The following is a 23,116-nucleotide window of genomic DNA, read 5'->3' as shown; positions in this document are numbered from 1 at the left end:
GCGCACTGTCAAACTGTCAAAACAGCTATTTGCTCAATAATGGCAAACAAAACACAATAATAATAAAAAGAAAATAAAGAGAGGACTTCGACCGTGCTGCTGTGCTATACGCCCGCACTCGAAAAACAGAAGTGCGGGCATATAGCACAGCATTTCCGTTTGGCTCCGAAGCGAAAAGCTGAAGATGCTGCTCATTAAATACCTGCGCTGCGTGGCAGAGCAGCTGCTGCATATGATTGCATGCAAATATGCAATGGCTCGTTTTAGTTACACTCAAAGCAGATTGGCCTCTCTAGCGAGATTCCTATTCGGCGGTCTGTCCGACGTACGTGAAACGATTGATAAATATGTTACTGACTTGAAAGTGCTGGCAGACACGTGCAATTTTGGATTGACTAGAGACTTTCTGATTAGAGACAGATTAGCATGCAGCATACTGAACTCACAAGTGAGAGAACGCCTATGAAGAGAAACGGACCTGACGCTTGAGAGATGTGTAAGAATATGCAGAGCATCAGAACTGTCAAAAGAAAATGTGATGACCATTTAAGAACAGAAAGCTGAAGAAGTGCACGCCGTTCAGAGAGATAGACAGTCCCAGAGTGCCATACAAACTCAATCAGCTAACGTTAAGTGTAAATTCTGTGAAAAACAGCATGAGTGGAAAAAACAGAGTTGCCAAGCTTATGAAAACCAGTGAAGAAAATGTGGCAAGCTGAACCATTTTGCAACCACATGCAAAACAAAAGAGACAAAAGTGAAAAGGAATACACAGTGTAGCAGAAATTGAAGAAGAACCGTTTTAAGAAATCCTCAGTTTCAGTTCACAAAAGGAGGGAGACAAACAAGAAAAACAACTGTTCGCAACCATGCTGATAGGAGAAAGGCCAGGAAAATTTCAACTAGACTGCGGAGCCAGTTGCAACGTAATACCCACCCAACTGTTAAACTCTGACACAGTAATGGAAAAGATTGAACAGATTCTGGTCATGTATAATAAGAGCACCCTGAAACCCATAGGAAAATGCAGAATAAAAATAAGAAACCCCAGAAACAGAAAACTTTACCGGCTGGAATTCATTGTAGTGGATGAAAGCTCATCGGTACCCCTTTTGGAAACAAGGCTGTGCAAGCAATGGATCTGGTAAGAATTCAGCATGAAAATATACTTGTGATTGATGATATTGTCACCACAGAGACAAGAAGAGAAAATGAACCGTGGGACAAAAGAGACATGAGAGTATGCTGATGTATTTGAAGGAGACGGATGCTTGGAAGGCAAATACAACCTTGAAGTGGAAACCGGCGCGGCTTCCGAAGCGGAGAGTTCCAGTGACATTAATGAAACACCTAAAAGAGGAGCTGGGAAACCTGGTAGAGCGAGGCATCATAGCTCAGGTAGAAAAGAGCACTGATTGGATTAACAGCATGGTGGTGGTGAACAAACCATCTGGTCAATTAAGAATTTGTATTGAACCAAGACCACTAAACAAAGCACTCAAGCGTCAACACTTCCCTTAACCCACCTTAGATGATGTTCTTCCTGATCTGACTAAAGCGAGAGTTTTCACAATGTGTGATGTGAAGGAAGGATTCTGGCACATCAGGCTTTCAGAAGAGTGAAGTTACCTCACTACCTTCGCAACTCCATTTGGCAGGTACAGATGGATCAGAATGCCCATAGGGAGCAGCCCGGCTCCAGAAGTGTTCCAGCACAGGTTGACCCAGGCATTGGAGGGGCTACCAGGAATCTGGATAATAGCAGATGACATTCTTGTCTGTGGGGAAGGTGACAATGCTGAGGCAGCTGAGAAAGATCATGACGCAAAACTAAGACAACTACTGGAACGTTGCAGGAAAAGAAACATCAAGCTAAACTTCAACAAACTCAAGCTGAGACAGAAAGAGGTGCTTTATATTGGACACAGACTGACCTCAGAAGGTCTAAAGATTGACCCAGAGAAGGTGAGAGCCATAGTGGAGATGCCCAGACCATCAGATGTGAAGGGGCTACAGAGATAATTAGGTATGGTGAACTTTTTGTCCAAATTTTGTGCAGAGATGTGGTGTGGGAGTGGACTGATGTACAGGAAGAAGCATTCAATAAATTGAAACAAATGATTGCCTCTGCACCTGTTCTGAAGTACTATAATCCAGAAGAAGACCTGGTTCTTTAGTGTGACTCCTCCGAGACAGGCCTGGGTGCAGAACTTCTACAGGCAGGACAGCCAGTTGCTTTTTGCAGCAGAGCACTTACACCCACAGAAAAGGGTTATGCACAAATAGAAAAAGAATGCCTGGCAATCCTGTTTGGAATGGAAAAATTCCACCAGTACACCTACTGCAGGAACGTAGAAGTCCATTCTGACCACAAACCCCTTGAAACCATTACAAGAAAGCCACTTCTTGATGCGCCTAAGAGATTGCAGAGAATGCTTTTGATACTCCAGCGGTATGACATTAATGTTTCAGGTCGACTAATGCACTTAGCAGACACCCTCAGCAGAGCGTACTTACTGGAGTGTGCTGCAGAAGGCTCTGTAGAGACAAAAATAAAGACAATTAACATGCTGCAGTACCTGGCCATATCAGAAGGAAGTCTACAAAAGATACAGGCAGAAATGGCTAAGGATGGAACATTTCAGATGTTACAGCAAGTGATAGTCCAGGGATCGCCAGAAGATAAAACTCAGCTGAAAGAAGAGGAGAGCTGTAATACCAGCAAAGCTGAGAATAGAAATCATGGAGAGAAATCATGCATCACACTTGGGCATTGAAAGTTGCTTACGCAGAGCAAGAGACTGTGTATACTGGCCTGGGATGAGTGCGGCTATCAGAGCATACATAGGAAACTGTGCAGTTTGCAGAGCGGTGGAAGCACGACAGCAGAAAGAGACCATGTGCCCACACGACATCCCAATGAGGCCAGGGGCAAAAGTGGGAACAGATTTGTTTTCATTTAACAACAGAGCTTACCTCATTACTGTTGACTATTTTTCCAACTTCTGGGAAGTAGACTATCTCACAGACACCAGCTCAAGCACAGTGATACACAAGTTGAAGGCCCATTTTATATACTTTTTTTTAATTATACATTTTATTTAGTATTCAGCTTTGTATCAGATTTTTCACAAACCACTTTTTTTGTTCTTACATAGATAATCAACCCAAATTAATATTTCATGTCCATTTGGTGATCAGCATGTAAAAATGATTAGTTGTGTTTTGCGATGATGCCCGACTGACTCATGTGTGAGCAGAAACCTTCCATGTTTGACGTGAGTGGTGAGATGGGATCCAGTGTGTCTCTGTACAGCAGGAAGATTCTGATCCAAACCAAAGCCACAGACGTCCTTCCCAAGTGGCTGCGCTTCCTGCAAGGTCAGATGAGCATCCATATATCTGCATGAAACAAATTTAAATGCATTGATATATTAACAGAAATATGTTCAAACTAAAGGAAGTTTGATCCCAATCAAGTTTCGTCTTGTGTTTGTGTTTTCAGGTGTTGTGGACAGTGAAGATATTCCTCTAAACCTCAGCAGAGAGCTGCTACAGGAAAGCGCCCTGATCACGGATAAACCTGCTGGAAATATGACGTTATGTCTTCTGCATTGAGCAAAAAACAAGAGTAACAAAATTATTATTATTATTACTTCATTACAAACCACAACAATCAATACAGAAATTATTGCTCACATTTTTTTAGGTTTATACATCAAATGCTTAATATTATTATCACACTAAATCATATTACATGTTTCCAAATCCAAGTCATTTCTAAGGATGCTGATTCTGATCTCATTAGAAATCATCACAGATGTTCAGTGGAGATTTTACACCAATCAGGATCTAAACTAACAAATGGATAAAGTTTCTCAATAAAAGACTGGCCAGATGTCTGAGCACTGCTAAATCCACTCAGTTCACTCCATCACCTGAACTTCATAGTAAAACACACTCTGGGATCATCCATCCATCGTCACCATAAAGATCATTTTCATCAAATTTATCATCTTTACCTTCTTATGGTTCTGTGTCGTCATTCATCACTTCTTCCTCATCTTCAGGCCCAATGAGACGTGAATGAGCTGAATCAGCATCCAGAGTCACATTCACTGTTAAAATATTGAACATTTACAGATGGTTATATAATAAAATAATAAAATATTTTTTATAGTATTTTGCCAGAAATCCTGGTAACTTTACAGCATTAAATCTACTTTGTTGTATTAAGCTAAAATAATGTGATGTAATACTATAGACCTATACTACTGTAATGCAGTTTACTTTTACATAAACTAAACAATTATCATGTCATGTGGTAACTAACTTGATTAAATAACTTAATTATGATACAATTCTTGACACCCCAACAAGAACATCACCAATTTTGAACCCTGCTTGTGTTGATTTTATTTGTGTTGCTTTTCTTTATAGATAGTTACATTTACAAGTTTAAATGTATAGTTTGTTGTCATGGCACATATAAAATAAATAACAATAAATTATTGAACTCAAAAATTGTCATAAAAAGTATTTTTTACTCACCCAAGTTTGTTTCATGTGTGATCACTAAAAACAGAAAGAAAGTATGAAGTTAGGGTCCATAACAGAATTCATCAATAATGAAATAAATTTTTAATATTAGTCACCACTTGAAGTCCAGCAAAAACAAAGAACAGTTTACATATCTCATAAAAATCTATGATGAAATTTATTCATATATGAATTCATATATGCCCTGTTTATTACTTTATTGTTTTGCAGAATAGTAACGAATGAATAATTTAAAAGCCATATAAAACAAATTTACCTTTTGGTGTCTTCTGACTGTAAAAGTTCATCAAGTTCTGAAGAAAGTTCAGAATAAAAGAGAAAAGAACATTAAAACTATATAATTTTTAATAAAAAACTACTGCAAATATTAATTATGAATTATTATAATTTAGATGTGTTTATTATAGAGTGTATTATCATCGCACATGTGCACATCTGGTAACTAAATAAATAATTTAAATACATGTGCATACAGTGTAAACAATTTCTGTGTATCTAAATTATCTCATTTAATTTATAAATAAATAGGCAGTGTGTGTTAATTGTTTTGCAGACCAAAGCAGAGTTCATAATTAATTAAGGGATAATCTATAGATCTGCAGATGATTTTAATGTATGATGTGGAGGCAAAAAAAACAGTCGATGCAAAACCGACCATGTTTTATTCTCCTGTTCTCAGTCTGTAGTAGATCATATTATGAAAAAAACAATCAGAATAAAGACAAGAGAAAACATTATTAAATAGATAACATCACTATGGAAGCTGGTTTCTGCCAAGATGAAAAAAAAAAAAAAAAAAAAAAAAGTATGAAAGGTAATTGTGACTTTTTATCTCACGATTAAGACTTTTTTTCCACAATTATTTCCGAGAGATATAAACTTATTTTTTTTAAACAATATTTTTTTTCTTATTCCATAGCAGAAATGGGCTTCCATATAAAACACAGTGTAAATTAATTGCAGATCAAAGACTTAATTAATTGATTAATTCTGAAAACTTCTACGATCTACTGAGGCTGACGATGCTTTTGAGTAACACAGCCCTGGTCATCAAATAATGATCTAAGATATACACTTTCCTTCAAGAATACATATTCACTATACTGATGAACTATTTTGTGGATGAAAAGAGACTTTGAATGAATAATGAATTAATAACTTTGACTTTATAACACGTGACCCAACTCAAATACCTCTGTATTTATGAACGAACACAACTATCAGCATTCCTGCAAAACAACTGAGCACAACTACAACTGAAACCAGGATGGCCGCTGTCCTCCAAAGATTAAACATGTTGCCTGTAAAACAAAACAGAGACTTACACTGAGCACATTGTGTCCACTCAAACATTTATTTTTGTTTGATTGAAAATGATTAATAATGTACACAATGACACATTTGTATTGAATATACACAGCAATTTCAGTACAATCCACATTTACATAATGTAATGCACTGAATTGATATTCAGTTCTTCTATCCAACTGTATCAAATAACCATAAAAAAGTCATAAATTCTACAAAAAAAAGTGTCAGTACTTACTTGAGCTGATAATCAGTGTCTCCAGCATGTGATGTCTCAGTTTGACTCTGCAGTGAATCTTGTCAATGTGATATACAATGACGGTGTGTTTCAGGCTGAATCCGTCTGTGTTTCTGTGTGTCTCTGTAGTTTCTGAACTCAAACGGAGTGAACAGGAGCAAGTAGACTCGTCTGATCATTTCCAAAACCCAATTTTGACACACCAGGAATGGCTGCCCATGCCTGGCTTTGGGTGGCAAGAGGCTGGAGCACCAGTGGCAGGTCGCCATACTGGGGCGAGGGACCAATGTCACTTTAGGATCGAATGCACAGATCTAATATACTGACAATCATTCGATTGCTTTCCTAACTGTTTATGTTCACTTAAGGCTAACTGACAGCGTGTAAGTGAAAACTCATATTTTGACATATTTTTGTGTGTACTTGTCTGTTTAAACACACAGTCGAAGCCCAAAGTAGCCTATACTTGTTCGAGTTTCGCTCCGTCTCAGATCTCACACAGAAAGCCACCTGAGGAACAGCGTCTCTTTCGCAGCTCAATACACTTTTAATTTTTTTTAGTATAGAGTACCTCAGGGATGACTTGTTTTTGTAGGCCAACCCGGAAGTTAGCGGCGCACGGGTTCCCTCGATTGAAAGCCTACGCACTTTTCCCATAGACTTTTGGAAAATCGCAAAAAATAAGCTCTGTGTTTAACAAAGGGTTACGAAACTTACACGTTTTGTCTATCAAGATAATCTTTACGAATTAACACAACATTTATACATTTTGAAGCCTAAATAAAGTCGTCAGATATAAAAAGCTAACAGTAGGCTAATGGACTACAGCACACCATGGTCGCGGATCAACGTCACACCACCAAACTTTCTCAAACTTTATTTAGAAAACAACTTTATTTAAAAACATGCTTGCTGATTATGATCTGCGCTGTGTATGAATACTTATCCACTTTTTCATGAGAAATGCTGTCCAAATGTCCTGTTTGTCATGATGACGTCCCTGCCAAAGGAAGTAGTCCCTTTTAGCAATTTGTTAGCAACCGCCGTTTTTAAGACACAATAAAGGTTTAAAAAATCACAAGCGGGTTATAACTGGTGTGTTTTATGTCATAGATCAAAACATGAAAATATTTAGAGGCTTTGTTAACCACAGACCTTATTTCAGGCGATTTAGCAAAAACCCATTCAAAAAACCCATTGACTTCGGGGCGATGGAACCGGAAGTCCTAAAATGCTAACTCGCTTCCGGGTTTTGCCTACAAAAACACGTCATCCCTGAGGTACTCTATTGAGCACGTCCGACAGGAGACTGTACAACAGTCATGTAACGTTACATGGTTTGACTGATTTAAATGTTACGTTAAAGAGGGCACCCTTACAGAACAAAAATATATGGGAATAAACTGCAAAATATACTGCAAGATATTACATAATACATTTGCGAAACTAGTGCTTATATTTTTCAATATACTGCAATATATGCATTGACCATGTATGGATATTGATACATATAAATATCATTACATGTAATATTCATAGTTTTATACTTTATTGTGTACATATATTGCACATACATGTTCCCATATTTAAATGTCACATTGAAAAAGTACATTCTATATAGTACGAATGCGTGTAGTATGAATGAATTTGGACATACTACATCCACCATGTTGTTACTGTCACATGACCTACACTGTAAAAAAAAAAAAAATCCGTAGTTTTTACAAAATAATTTTGGCAGCTGTGGTTGCCAGAATAATTTTGTAAAAAATACAGAAAAACTGTAAACACATTTACAGAACAAACTGTACATTTTACAGTATAAAACTGTAATTTACGAACAAGAAAATTTGAATGAATGAATCCAACAATGCACACTACTACTAAAATCTGTTTTGTACCTTTAACATATACTGACACCACCATAATAATGCAGGTGGTAAAAGAGAAAGCCACATGAAGAATCAGAGTTCATCACAAAAAGCTTTTCCACGAGCTGAAGTATATACTAATATAAAGAAGGTGCACAGAGTCATTCACGCAAACGCAAAACACCACCATGGTAACCCACAACACTTACATAATGCAATAAACATTCATTAAACAACAGAAGATGTAACATAAAACCCTAATATAGATAACTGATAACAAAAACTATTAAGAAACATGATTATTTAAACAAAATACTTTCAAATGTGGAGTGTCACACAGGGAATTGTGGGAATATCAGTTTACAGTTTTTGACTGTAAATTATTTGTTCTTTTTTACTTATAAAAATTGTAAAATTTACAGCATTTTACTGTGAAAATTACATAAAATGTCTGGTTAGAGCTTTTACAGTTTTTCCCTGTATATAGAACGGGAACTTACTGTTAACCTATTAACAATTTTTTTTTCCGTAGCATTTTTACAATATTCTACTGCTAAAATCACATTAATTTTTTACAGTGTACCAGTGTCAGTTAAGTCCCTTCAACTCCATTCACAAATATCTCCTCATGGGATAGTAAAGTGTCCATCGTATGCACACTTCAGAATCTAGCTAGAAGTAGTAAGTCACCTGGGTACTGTTCGCATACTGTTTTTCATGTACTATATAGTAGAGAAGTATTCGATTTCGGACGCAGGCGGCCGAAATAAAAAAATAAAATAAAAAAAAATCAGCTATAGATCTTCTTCATATTTATTTACAAGTAAAGTTTTATCATTGTCTTTGTGGACGAGTGTCTTCAGGCTTTGACTGGTTCTTTTGTGGAGGATGTGATGTGATTATTTATAATACATTTGAAGGATGTCAGTAGATTTTAATTGTTGTTCATTAAAGCACTCAGATCTCACTGTAACAGGCTAAATCTTTCATTAAAACCTGTTATCCAGCATTCCTCAGGGCTGTAAATGTTTCCTTGTATATAATCGTCTCAGAACACAAAGATACTCATTTAGTCCTGATGAGAGTTTGACAGTAAAAATCAACTGTGAGAAACGTCTCGGTTACGTATGTAACCCTCGTTCCCTGATGGAGGGAACAGAGACGTACGTCAGTAGTGACCGACGAATTGGGATATCGCTAGAGAGCCCTATCAGCTTCGAGTGAACTACAACAGGCCAATGGAGTTGGCGTGCGATGTTTGCATAATGCGCACCGCCCCCGCCAGGTGGTATAAATAGGGGAGCAGATGGGACCAGTGGGACGGGGAAGGGGGCGAGCTTACGCCGAGAGAGTCTACTGCTGTTCCGACATACCCACTAAGTAAACTAGACTACACTGGGGAAGTGAACCCGTAGGGGACGCTGCGGAGACCACTACCCACCCGTAGGGGAGGAATTTACGTGGAGAGTACACATATGGACTGGCCGTGGGCAGTACGCATATGGAGTCCCTGGGATGGCTCCACCTGGGTAGGGGGAGACTCATCTGACAGGTGACAGCAGAGCTGGCTCTGCTAAGGGAAAGACACGGGCTCACCGTGGGGAGTTGACCGTGGACAAATACACACATGGGACCACTCACGTGGAGGGGTCACGACATGTGGAACCCAGCCAAACGTCAACGTCGGTGACGGAGGTTTGGCCTGGCATCAGACACTCCGCAATGTCCGAGCCGAAGGGGGAGGCGGAGGAACTTGACAGGGTTCGCCAAGCGGGGAACTCGACTGTAGTAAAAAGGATGCACGTATCCGGCCCAGGGGCATTGCAAGCTGACACTAGAACGGGCTCTTCATGTCTACCGGCTGGTGGAAGAGAGTACACGGGGAAGATACCAGTTCTACACGAAGGCTATAGAATCTAGCGAACGTGCTAGGTGTCACCCAGCCCGCAGCTCTACAGATATCTGTCAGCGAGGCGCCGTGTGCCAGCGCCCAGGAAGAGGCCACTCCTCTGGTGGAGTGGGCTCTCAACCCGAGAGGGCAAGGCACGCCCTGGGATTCATACGCCAGGGTGATGGCGTCCACTATCCAGTGGGCCATCCTCTGCTTGGAGACAGCCTTTCCCTTCTGCTGGCCTCCGTAACAGACAAAGAGCTGAACTGAGGTCCTGAAGCTTCGCGTTCTGTCCACGTACAGGCGCAGAGCACAGACGGGACAGAGCAAAGCTAGGGCTGGGTCTGCCTCCTCCGAAGGCAGCGCTTGCAGGTTCACTACCTGATCTCAAAAGGGAGTGGTAGGAACCTTGGGCACATATCCAGGCCGGGGTCTCAGGATAACGTGAGAGTCACCGGGTCTGAATTCCAGGCACGATTCGTCAACCGAAAATGCGTGCAGGTCCCCTACCCTCTTGAGCGAGGCCAATGCAACCAGGAGGACGGTCTTTAGGGACAGTACTTTTAACTCAGCTGATTGCAAAGGCTCAAAGGGACGACCCCATAGAGATGTAAGAACCAGGGTCAGTTCCCAAGAGGGTACAGAGGGGGGCCGGGGAGGATTCAGTCTCCTCGCCCCCCTCAAGAACCTGACGATCAGATCGTGCTTCCCTAGCGATTTACCATCACCTGCATAGTGATGTGCGGCGATAGCGGCAACATACACCTTGACGGTGGAGGGAGACAGCCTTCGCTCCAGCCCCTCTTGCAGAAAGGAAAGCACGGCTCTGACCGAACATGATCGGGGGTCCAGAGGAGCACCATTCGACGAACAGGTTCCACTTCAACGCATAGAGGTTCCTTGTAGAAGGAGCTCTAGCGGAAGTAATAGTGTCTGCGACCGCTTGCGGGAGATCACTCAGAACCTCCGCGTCCCGTCCAGGGACCACACATGGAGTTTCCACAGGTCGGGACGCGGGTGCCAGAGGGTGCCCCGTCTCTGAGTCAGGAGGTCCTTCCTCAGAGGAATGGGCCAGGGAGGTGAGGTCCGAGAACCAGGTCCGAGTATGGGAGTCAGTATGGGAGTCAGAACCAGTATGGAGCCACTAACAAGACCTGCTCCTCGTCCTCCCTGACTTTGCACAGGAGCTGTGTGAGAAGGCTCACTGGGGGAAACACATATTTGCGCAGGCCCCGGGGCCAGCTGAGTGCCAGGGCATCCGTGCCGAGCGTGCCGCCGGTCAGGGAATAGAACCACTGGCAGTGGGCAGTCTCCGGGGAGGCGAACAGAACTATCTGTGCCTCGCTGAAGCGCTGCCAGATCAGCTGGACCACCTGGGGATGGAGTCTCCATTTGCCCGGAAGCGGAGGCTGCCGTGAGAGCTCGTCGGCTGCACGGTTGAGCACGCCTGGAACATGAATGGCAAGAAGCGACCTCAGATGCTTCTGACTCCATAGCAAGAGATGGCGGGCGAGTTGCGACATACGGTGGGCGAGTTGCGACATACGGCGGGAGCGTAGACCACCCTGATGGTTGATGTACGCAACGGCCGCAATGCTGTCCAAGCGGACTAGTACGTGCTTGTCTGTCAACAGCTCCTGGAAGCGGCCCAGTGCAAGACGTACTGCTAGCAACTCGAGGCAATGGATATGCCAATGCAGTTGGGGCCCCGTCCACAGACCCGACGCTGCATGCCCGTTGTACGTGGCCCCCCACCCCGTGGCAGAGGCATCTGTGTGGACCACAGCATGCCTGGACACTTGTTCGAGGGGAATTCCAGCCCGCAGGAACGAAGGGTCCGACCACTTGGTGAGGGTGCGACGGCAGCTCGTGTCACGGGAACACGGAATGTACCGTGCTGCCACGCCCATCTCGGGACCCGGCCGCAGAGCCAGTGTTGAAGCGGCCTCATATGAAGCAATCCAAGCGGCGTGACTGCGGCTGCGGATGCCATATGCCCCAGGAGCCTCTGAAAGAGTTTCAGTGGGGCCGCTGTCCTGCGCTTGAGCGTACTCAGGCAGGTCAACACTGACTAGACTAACCGAGGAGCGCGGTCCGGGTGACCGAATCCAGTTCCATGCGCGAACAACGCGCTGGGTTGCCATGGCAACGCGCGCTGTCAGCCGGCAGCTCGACGGCACACGGTGCGCTGAGCGCTCAATCCCTTACGAGAAAGGCAAGACGAACAACACGCTGACGTGGGCATGCTCTCTTTTTTTTGTTTTACAAGAGAATATGAACCACCCACAAACACAGTCTCAGCACGCTAAGCAGACATGAAAGAAAGTGATTGTGGCCATCAGTGAGGATAGGAAATGACCGCCTCCAGAAACGCACAGACAGAATGACGTCTTGAAAAAGACGCAGTGTCTGTCTGTGAAGCTCTTTTAGAAGCTCTTGTTCTTTGTGCCGAAGCACACAGGGAACAGCCGCGATGTGACTGCAGGTACACTTTTCACTCCCTGAGTCACAGACACAGAGGAACCGGCCCAAATCGCAAACCAAACGGGGCAAATAATGCTGTGAAAACAGCAGTTGAGAGCTGTATAACAGCTCGAGAAGCTCACTCTGGGAAGCTCGCGGCCTCGATGTAAGGTGCCATAAAGCCAGCACTGTAGAACAAAAGCTCTTCAAAGGCTTGTGAATTCACTCTCAGACTAATAGCAGGAACACACAGGTTGGCTCCGAAGCGAAAGACAGAGTGCGATGGCATCTGCTCCCCTATTTATACCACCTGGCGGGGGCGGTGCGCATTATGCAGCCCGCAGGAACGAAGGGTCCGACCACTTGGTGAGGGCGCGACGACAGCTCGGTGTCACGGGGACACGGAACGTACCGCGCTGCCACGCCCATCTCGGGACCCGGCCGCGGAGCCAGTGTTGAAGCAGCCTCATATGAAGCAATCCAAGCGGCATGACTGCGGCTGCGGATGCCATATGCCCCAGGAGCCTCTGAAAGAGTTTCAGTGGGGCCGCTGTCCTGCGCTTGAGCGTACTCAGGCAGGTCAACACTGACTGGACGCGCTCCTCGGTGACGGGCGACCGAATCCAGTTCCATACCGAGATAAGAGATCCTCTGCCCGGGGGAGAGTTTGCTCTTGTCCCAGTTGACCCGAAGACCCAACCGGCTGAGGTGAGCTAACACCATGTCCCTGTGTTCGCACAATTTCTCCCGCGAGCTGGCCAGGATGAGCCAGTCGTCGAGGTAATTGAGGATGCGAACACCCTGTTCCTTGACCGGAACAATGGCCACCTCCGCAACCTTCGTAAAGACGCGGGGCGACAGGGCCAGCCCGAAGAGTAGGACTTTGTACTGATATGCCCGACCCTCGAACACAATCCGTAGAAGGGGTCTGTGACGAGGCAGAATCGAGACATGAAAGTACGCATCCTTCAGGTCGATCGCTGCAAACCAATCCTGGGGACGGATGCATTCGAAAATGCGCTTCTGCGTAAGCATCTTGAACGGCAGCCTGTGAAGGGACCGATTCAGGACACGCAGATCCAGGATTGGCCGTAGCCCACCGCCCTTCTTGGGTACAATGACGTAGGGGCTGGAGAACCCTGACTCCATACCGGCTGGAGGGACCGGCTCGACTGCATCCTTCGCCAATCTCCGCCTGGAGAACAGGTGCATTGTCCAGGGACACACGAGTGTAATGGACACCGCTGAACACCGGGGGACTCCGGGCAAACTGAATCGCATAGCCGAGTCTGATGGTACGAATGAGCCAGTGGGACGGGCTGGAAAGCGCTAGCCAGGCTTCCAGACACCGAGCCAGCGGGACCAAATGCACCACAGACGTACTGGGCGTGGGGCAGCGAGGTAGAGTGCTGGGACCCGACTCGGATGGCATAGCGGCCCGTAGTGGGGTCAGACTCTGCAAGGTGGCAGTGTGAATGGGAGACGGCACATGGGAGGTGGCCTCGACCAACACACTGGGACCTGCTGGCGAAGTGAGAGGGGGCTGAGAGTGGCGAGGCGGGGCCTCGCGCACTGCCAGCCGCGCCCTCTTGGGACCTGGAGGGTTAGAAAACAGTTCTACTTCGTGGGTACCGCTGGACTCTGGAGAGCCAGCGGTGGAACAAACCAAAATTCTCTACCCAGCCCTCCTCCGGAACAAAAGCCCTTCAAAGGCTTGTGAAGTCACTCTCAGACTAATAGCAGGAACACACAGGTTGGCTCCGAAGCGAAAGACAGAGTGCAATGGCATCTGCTCCCCTATTTATACCACCTGGCGGGGGCGGTGCGCATTATGCAAATATCGCACGCCAACTCCATTGGCCTGTTATAGTTCACTCGAAGCTGATAGGGCTCTTTAGCGATATCCCAATTCGTCGGTCACTACTGACGTATGTCGAACATGACCGACTGAAAGGGAACACAAAGACTGAAAACATCTCAACATTTTTTAATAGAAAAATACAAACAGGGTTGGAAAGAAATTCTCTTTTCGGTGAACTATTTCCTTAAGACAAAATCAAATAATATAAAATTAATAATAAAAAATGAAAATAAAGAATATATGTAAATGAGCACTTATGAATATATGACTACATGAATAAACTTAAACTCATATTCATCTGTTTCCAGAATCTCATCAAAGTTTGGACACAAACTGATTCTTTATATCCACATATTAGTAAAGTCATGAAAACTATGAAATAACACAAATGGCATTGTGGGAATGATGCAGTGAACAAAACATGTTACACAAATGAAAATATCTTATATTTGAGTTTGTTGAAGGAGGAACAGTTACTGTACGATCACTTCATGATGCTCTTCATTCATCATCTGCTCCAGATCTAAACATTATTCATGATCAAGTAAAGCCTTTATCTTGTTAAGAAATTCACATGAATATTTAAACATAATTTATATTTGTTTACAAAAGTCATTTCAGTCATTTAAGCAGAAGTCTTTAAATTAAAATGTTTTTAAGATCCCAGGAAACATAAAATGACCCTGTCAGGACAATCCAGACTCAAGCAAGTTGGAGAACGCAAGAAAATTGGAAAAATCACAAGAAGATCTCTGGAGTGTCACAGGAACATCATTGAGTATCACAGGTAATCACAGGTGACAATCATTCAGGTGAGTTTCATCACAGGTAACAGTCTGAATTCACAGTCAAGCCAGAGGAAGAGTGACTGTGAGGAGTGTGATCTTATAGAGGAGATGAAGAGGCGCTGATGATCGGTGATCATGTGACTGTGAGGTGTGTGATCTTATAGAGGAGATGAAGAGGCGCTGATGATCGGTGATCATGTGACTGTGAGGTGTGTGATCTTATAGAGGAGATGAAGAGGCGCCAATGATCGGTGATCATGTGACTGTGAGGTGTGTGATCTTATAGAGGAGATGAAGAGGTGCTGATGATCGGTGATCATGTGACTGTGAGGACTGTGATCTTATAGAGGAGATGAAGAGGCGCCAATGATCGGTGATCATGTGACTGTGAGGAGTGTGATCTTATAGAGGAGATGAAGAGGCGCTGATGATCGGTGATCATGTGACTGTGAGGACTGTGATCTTATAGAGGAGATGAAGAGGCGCTGATGATCGGTGATCATGTGACTGTGAGGTGTGTGATCTTATAGAGGAGATGAAGAGATGCTGATGATCAGTGATCATGTGACTGTGAGGACTGTGATCTTATAGAGGAGATGAAGAGGCGCCGATGATCGGTGATCATGTGACTGTGAGGAGTGTGATCTTATAGAGGAGATGAAGAGGCACTGATGATCAGTGATCATGTGACTGTGAGGAGTGTGATCTTATAGAGGAGATGAAGAGGCGCTGATGATCAGTGATCATGTGACTGTGAGGAGTGTGATCTTATAGAGGAGATGAAGAGGCACTGATGATCAGTGATCATGTGACTGTGAACACTGAGTGCTGGTGAACATGTGACACTCTTTTGTGTCCACATTTCTGACTGACAGTATAAATAATATTTAATGTTTATTGCTGTTACACTTTTTGTTGTGTTTCCTTTTATTTCACCTGATCATGTAAATTCATTCACTGATCTCATTAATCACAGATGATCAGTGGTGTGGAGTTTTCATTCCTCTTATACCCCAAACTAACAAATGGATAGAGTTTCCCAGTGAAATACTGATCAGTGTAAGTGTAGATATGAGTCATGGACTCCACCTCATAAAAAGAGACGAGACGCTTCTCATAATCCACAAACACCCCGACCCTCTGAGGATTCACTGTCAGAGAAAGAGAGACAGGTGAAGAATCACAAGCCACATACATCCCATTAATCAGACTCACAGTCCAGTATCCATTCAGAGGACTCAGACTGATCCCGCTCTTCCTGTCACTGGATTCTCTGGCCACTCCTAAATCCCACTCAGTCTGATTCTTCACCTGAACCTCAAAGTAAAAACTCCCTGAGGAGAATCCGTTCTTCCCAAGAACACCAAGATATTCACTAAACCTGTCTTTTCCATCCACTTCTCCCAATCTGTTTTCATCTCTCACTTGTTTCCCACCGTGAGACACGACGAGACGAGGATGAGCTGAATCAGCATCCAGAATCACATTCACTGTAGAAAATATTGAACATTCTGCTTTACAGATGAATATATAATAAAATAAAGATGATTATTATTTTTATAGGAATCATAGTAACTTTACAACAAGATAAAAATAAAAATACTGCATTCATTGTAAACTAGATAGTAAAGTTTGAAGGTTTTAAGTTTGAACTTTAAAAAGCTTGAAGTTGCTAGGGTGTTCTGGATGGTTGCTATGCAGTTGCTAGGGTGTTCTGCATTTTGTTAGGCATTTGCCTGGGTGTTGCTGTGCGGTTGCTAGGGTGTTCTGGATGCTTGCTAGGCAATTGATATGCAGTTGCTAGGGTGTTCAGCGTGGTTGCTAAGGTGTTCTGCATGGTTGCTATGCAGTTGCTAGGGTGTTCTGAGTGGTTGCTAGGCAGTTGATATGCAGCTGCTAGGGTATTCTGTGTGGTTGCAAGGGTTTTGCTTTGCAGTTGCTAGGGTGCTCAGCGTGGTTACTAAGGTGTTGCTATGCAGTTGCTAGGGCATTCTTGCTGGTTGCTTTGTTGTTGCTCTGCGGTTGCTAGTGTATTCTGAGTGGTTGCTAAGGTGTTCACATGGTTGCTATGCAGTTGCTAGGGTGTTCTGGATGGCTGCAAGGTGTTTACCTGGGTGTTTAAAAATGATCGTTTTAGGGTGCGTTCACACTTGTAGTTCGGTTCGTTTGGTTCATTTGGTCCGGACCAAAAAAGAAAAGAAAAACATTTAGTCCTGGTCCGATTAGCGTTCAGATTGGCAATTTTATCACCGAACCAAAAGATACCGAACCTAAAGGCACAGGGATACATTCACAACCTGATTGGTTGGATTTTATGACGTATTGCCTATTTTGAGACGGAATTTACCGAACATCCAAAACAGCGCTGTGTGCTGAGGTGAATGCGCTCGTTGTGTGTGCGTAGCCTGCATGTGATGGTATTTTGGCCGGCTGGAACTCGTGAAGAGCTTATAAAATGTGTAAAGGAGTCAAAACAGCGGCGGGAATCCATCCGTCACAAACGATCTGCTGCGTGGAGACGCGCGTCTGATGCCTGTGATGGTCAAACTCACGACTGTGACGAGAAAAACCGATATGTGAGAGGATTCTGTCCTTTTTAGGGTCTCATCTTCCTGTTTTTGGTTCGTTTACATGTCTTTGGTCCGTGTTGCGTTCATATATCATTCGAACCGCACCAGAGTTCGTTTGGAAGCGGACCGAGACCCATCTTTTCAGCGGTCTCGGTCCGCTTGTTTGGTGCGCACCAGGGCTTGGATGGCAGCGTTCACACGTGCTCAAATGAACCGCACTAACAGAGCAATCGCACCAGGGTTCGTTTTAATCGATCCAAACATGACAAGTGTGAACGCACCCTTAGACTTCTAATTCGTGACCGGTGTTTTGTTTTGCTCTCTCCTCTGAGCTTCTGCGTTCATCAGTGCATCTCGCGCACAGTTGATTTTATTCACATTCAAAGATGTTCCTTTAATCTCTTTCAATGGAAGTCTATGGAACTTGTTGCTAGGGTGCTCTAAATGGTTGCTAGGGCGTGGCTTAATAGCCTCACAATGATCCTGAGAGACTGATTGGTTGCTGGGTGAAATGAGATCACCTCCTCGTCTCTACTGTGATCCAGTTATGTTCAATACAAATTTCCTATTACCACAGAAAAACACACTTCCTGTTTCATGGGCCGTCCTTCACCATAGTGTGTCTATGGGGCAACTTTGGGCAGCTCTTGCCCCCCAGGGGTACAACTTATACTTATTTTGCCCAGCTTTTCATCCGCCGGGTGAACATCGTACACCTGATAACTTATAAAACTCATAGCACACTTCTCCTTCTCAAGAACCACTAATAATAAACTTAAATATCAGTTTGTTCTTTCTCAAGCCAACATAATAAACACGATGTTCACGGCACATTATATTATGTTCATAACTTTTACATCTACTGATCGACTGAAATGTTCTGATCGTGTTTTTCCTGCTTCACTTGAGATTGTTTTCTATGTTGTTGTTCATCATTTGATCACCTTGTTGTTGTTTTTTGTCTTGCTTTTCTTTAGTTAATTATTTACAAGTTTAAATTTTCTCTTATGGCACAAATAAACTACATTTGATCATTTAGTGTTTGAATCATTTAAATGAACTCTCAAAAATACAAATAAACAAATAGATGTTTGACATGATAATGAATTTGAGAAATTAAAATTGTTTAAATAAATAATTGTCATAAAGCATGAACAGTTTTTACTCACCTCTGTGTCTTCTTAAATGAGTGAGAGCTGAAAACAGAAAGTATGAAGTTATAAAGGATTCATAACAGAATTCATCTTTAGATCAATAATGAGATCAATCATTTTAATTGATAGACTTTACACAGTTTATATATCTTATAATAAAATATAATGAAGTGTACACATTATATAGATGCACAGCGTATTCATTCATTGTTTTGTAAAATAATTCAAAAGTAATTAATATTTTAATAAAGCCATAAAACAAATTCACCTTGTGTTATAATCGTCTTCAGACTTTGTAAAAGTTGATCATGTTCTAGAGAAAATTCAGAAAAAGACGAGAAAATAACATTGAAATTACATCATAATTATAACTCTGACCAATAATAAGTTATGATAATTTAGTTGCTTATACACTATAAAAAAATGTGTAAAAAATGTTGAACTGCAAACGTTTACCATTAATGGAAAAAACAGTCAAAGACCATCAACTGAAGTAACATGTTTAGACTGAAACAGGAAGAAGTCAAGCTGATCTTAAACTACAATAACACACTTAAATTACAAATTAACAGTGAAACACAAGTATATAAGCACAGTTACAGTTCTCTTATTGTAACACATTTAACTGTACGTTACTGTAATAATACTGTGAATGTGTTTCATCTGAGTGAACTAATAAAGAATATTGATTAATATAAATTTAAAATACAAACCCGTAACCGAATATAACCATATAAACATCAACTTAACATTAACACCTCAAACTAACCATTAGCAACAGCATGTTGTGAATTAATTAGAGTAATAATAGCAATAACAGAATGTTTAATTAATTGTCATTGATAATAACAGATAAAGTTTAAATTGCCATTTATTAGGTTGTTCAGTTTAAGAAAAATCTACCCATAATGCATAGTGAGCAAGTGAGAGTGCGCAGAAATAAAATGTGACTGATTCAATGTGTGTGTGCACCAGAGTTCGTTTGGAAGCGGACCGAGACCCATCTTTTCAGCGCTCTCGGTCCGCTTGTTTGGTGCGCACCAGGGCTCGGATGGCAGCGTTCACACGTGCTCAAATGAACCGCACTAACAGAGCAATCGCACCAGGGTTCGTTTTAATCGAACCAAACATGACAAGTGTGAACGCACCCTTAGACTTCTAATTCCTGACCGGTGTTTTGTTTTGCTCTCTCCTCTGAGCTTCTGTGTTCATCAGTGCATCTCGCGCACAGTTGAGTTTATTCAAATTCAAAGATGTTCCTTTGATCTCTTTCAATGGAAGTCTATGGAACTTGTTGCTAGGGTGCTCTAAATGGTTGCTAGGGCGTGGCTTAATAGCCTCACAATGATCTTGAGAGACTGATTGGTTGCTGAGTGAAATGAGATCACCTCCTCGTCTCTACTGTGATCCAGTTATGTTCAATACAAATTTCCTATTACCACAGAAAAACACACTTCCTGTTTCATGGGCCGTCCTTCACCATAGTGTGTCTATGGGGCAACTTTGGGCAGCTCTTGCCCCCCAGGGGTACAACTTATACTTATTTTGCCCAGCTTTTCATCTGCCGGGTGAACATCGTACACCTGATAACATATAAAACTCACAGCACACTTCTCCTTCTCCTTCTCAAGAACCACTAATAATAAACTTAAATATCAGTTTGTTCTTTCTCAAGCCAACATAATAAACACAATGTTCACGGCACATTATATTATGTTCATAACTTTCACATCTACATTTAAACTACATTTGATCATTTAGTGTTTGAATCATTTAAATGAACTCTCAAAAATACAAACAAACAAACAAATAAATGTTTGACATGATAATGAATTTGAGAAATTAAAATTGTTTAAATAAATAATTGTCATAAAACATGAACAGTTTTTACTCACCTCTGTATCTTCTTAAATGAGTGAGAGCTGAAAACAGAAAGTATGAAGTTATAAAGGGTTCATAACAGAATTCATCTTTAGATCAATAATGAGATCAATCATTTTAATTGATAGACTTTACACAGTTTATATATCTTATAATAAAACATAATGAAATGTATACATTATATAGATGCACAGTGTATTCACTCATTGTTTTGTAAAATAATTCAAAAGTAGTTCATATTTTAATAAAGCCATAAAACAAATTCACCTTGTGTTATAATCGTCTTCAGACTTTGTAAAAGTTGATCACGTTCTAAAGAAAATTCAGAAAAAGATGAGAAAATAACATTGAAATTACATCATAATTATAACTCTGACCAATAATAAGTTATGATCATTTAGTTGTTTATACACTGTAAAAATATGTGTAAAAAAACGTTGAACTGCAAACGTTTACCATTAATGGAAAAAACAGTCAAAGACCATCAACTGAAGTAACATGTTTAGACTGAAACAGGAAGAAGTCAAGCTGATCTTAAACTACAATAACACACTTAAATTACAAATTAACAGTGAAACACAAGTATATAAGCACAGTTACAGTTCTCTTATTGTAACACATTTAACTGTACGTTACTGTAATAATACTGTGAATGTGTTTCATTTGAGTGAACTAATAAAGAATATTGATTAATATAAATTGAAAATACAAACCCGTAACCAAATATAACCATATAAACATTAACTTAACATTAACACCTCAAACTAACCATTAGCAACAGCATGTTGTGAATTAATTAGAGTAATAACAGCAATAACAGAATGTTTAATTAATTGTCATTGATAATAACAGATAAAGTTTAAATTGCCATTTATTAGGTTGTTCAGTTTAAGAAAAATCTACCCATAATGCATAGTGAGCAAGTGAGAGTGCGCAGAAAGAAAATGTGACTGATTCAATGTGTGTGCGCTGCATCTGTGTAATCCAGTTCATAAACTTCAGTAAACAGTTCCTTTATTTTAATTCGTCAGTGGTCATTATTGCTTACTAAGAAGAAAAGACACGACACAGCACACTTGTAAGGAATAATTGATGACGGGCCGTTGAATTATTAGAAAAATAATGCACACCCGAGGTGGAGATGCGGTCACGACGTGAAGTTGAGTGGCTGTTACACCTCGGGTGAGTATTATTTTTCTAATAATTCAAAGGCCCGGAGCCAATTATTCCGCTTATACTACAGTCACGCCTCAAAACATTGTTCAGATGATAGAATGTGTTTTTCCATTCCAATAAATGGCAATTTAAACATCATTTTTCCATTCCAATGCACTACTTTTCCATTGTTTTTCTGTCTAAACGCACTAGACGGACGCGCAAAACCGTTGCGCTCACAACACTTCAAAGTTTGAAGCTAATTTTGTTCAATTTTTTCAGAAAATAAGACTTCAAGACAGTCAAGAAAATGTATCTTGATTTAATGATGTTTAGATATTTTTACTGGAAAACAAAAATCCTGAGGAAGATAATAAAAAATTTTTCCTGAGGACATGTCGATGGTATATAAATCATGACCAAAAGTTAGCGTTTGTGGGGACATGTCAATCAGGCCAACTGTCCATTCAGAAACCGAGAAATTTGACACCGGCTGATCTCTCACATTCAGTTCCGGTTGACGCACGAACTGGCTTGACTGAAGTATTTGTGAGTTTTTGTGAGGATTTATAGTTTATGGACTTTTTTTTTTTTTGATTTCAATAATCACATCTAGCAACGGAAAAGCATTGATGGCATCAATAAAAGAGATCTTTGAAAGCGAAACTAAAGTGATTATTGCCTCGGCCAGAGACGCAATGGGGAGGACGCACGAGAGGAGAGGACTCTGCGTTTGGTATGTATAAACTGTATTACTGCATTTACAATGCTTATACTCATTTTTGATTGAATTTTTATTATTTTAAAATGTGAAAGCAACCAATATGATAAACTATTATTTGACCAAAAAAAATGTCAAAACTATATGTTTTTGGGATATGGCAAGGCTACTGCACAGCTGTCTGCAAGTATGAAAACTTTTTTTTGAATTCAAGTTTTTATTACTTTTGGAAGGTGAAAGGTTCAAAAAAGTACAACATCGCAATAATAATAATAATAATAATAATAATAACAGGGTTCCAGATTTCTACAGGCACAGTTGGAACATTAAAGAAAGTACAATACAAGACATTTCACCAAGTGTCAATCTATTCATTTTGAGTCGTTACTGTAATATATGTCCAGAACTCTTCCCAAGGAGACAACCCATCCTCTTTGACACCATTGACACCATTGAGCATAGATTCGTAAGAAGCAATTTCTATCATTGCACTAGCCCAATCTTTCAGTTCTGGGGCTTTCACCGTCTTCCAGTGTCTCAGAATAATCCTGCTAGCCACTTTAATACATACCATTATAACAGAAAGTATACACTTAGAAACATTTGGTAATTGAGACTTGTCAAACACAGTTGAGGTGTTAGAGATATTGTGGGG

General features: G+C 41.6%; 1 protein-coding gene and 1 long non-coding RNA gene across 16 annotated transcripts in view; one reads left to right on the top strand and one right to left on the bottom strand.

The window, feature by feature from the left end:
• LOC127509236 (butyrophilin subfamily 1 member A1-like) overlaps positions 1–23,116 on the bottom strand; it is a 126,352-nt gene that overhangs the window by 19,319 nt on the left and 83,917 nt on the right. For 13 of the 15 annotated variants that reach the window (XM_051887806.1, XM_051887807.1, XM_051887810.1 and 10 more), the window contains 4 exons: positions 20,853–20,897; positions 20,600–20,626; positions 18,973–19,017; positions 18,720–18,746 (listed from right to left, as the gene is read on the bottom strand). In XM_051887806.1, coding sequence (XP_051743766.1) covers positions 18,720–18,746; positions 18,973–19,017; positions 20,600–20,626; positions 20,853–20,897 — 144 coding nt within the window. Of the gene's footprint in view, positions 1–15,641; positions 16,471–18,719; positions 18,747–18,972; positions 19,018–20,599; positions 20,627–20,852; positions 20,898–23,116 lie in introns of those variants that run through there. The other 2 variants (XM_051887821.1, XM_051887819.1) reach the window with 2 other exon arrangements.
• Positions 14,311–23,116, top strand: part of LOC127509244 (uncharacterized) — a 46,375-nt gene continuing 37,569 nt past the window's right edge. Inside the window, exon 1 of the long non-coding RNA XR_007929177.1 lies at positions 14,311–15,020. This is a non-coding gene — a long non-coding RNA (uncharacterized LOC127509244). The remainder of the gene's footprint in view (positions 15,021–23,116) is intronic.

Source organism: Ctenopharyngodon idella, chromosome 3, assembly GCF_019924925.1.
Source record: "Ctenopharyngodon idella isolate HZGC_01 chromosome 3, HZGC01, whole genome shotgun sequence".
Taxonomy (NCBI): domain Eukaryota; kingdom Metazoa; phylum Chordata; class Actinopteri; order Cypriniformes; family Xenocyprididae; genus Ctenopharyngodon; species Ctenopharyngodon idella.
Note: the sequence above shows the minus strand (reverse complement) of the source record. Positions and strands in the feature narration are given on the sequence as shown.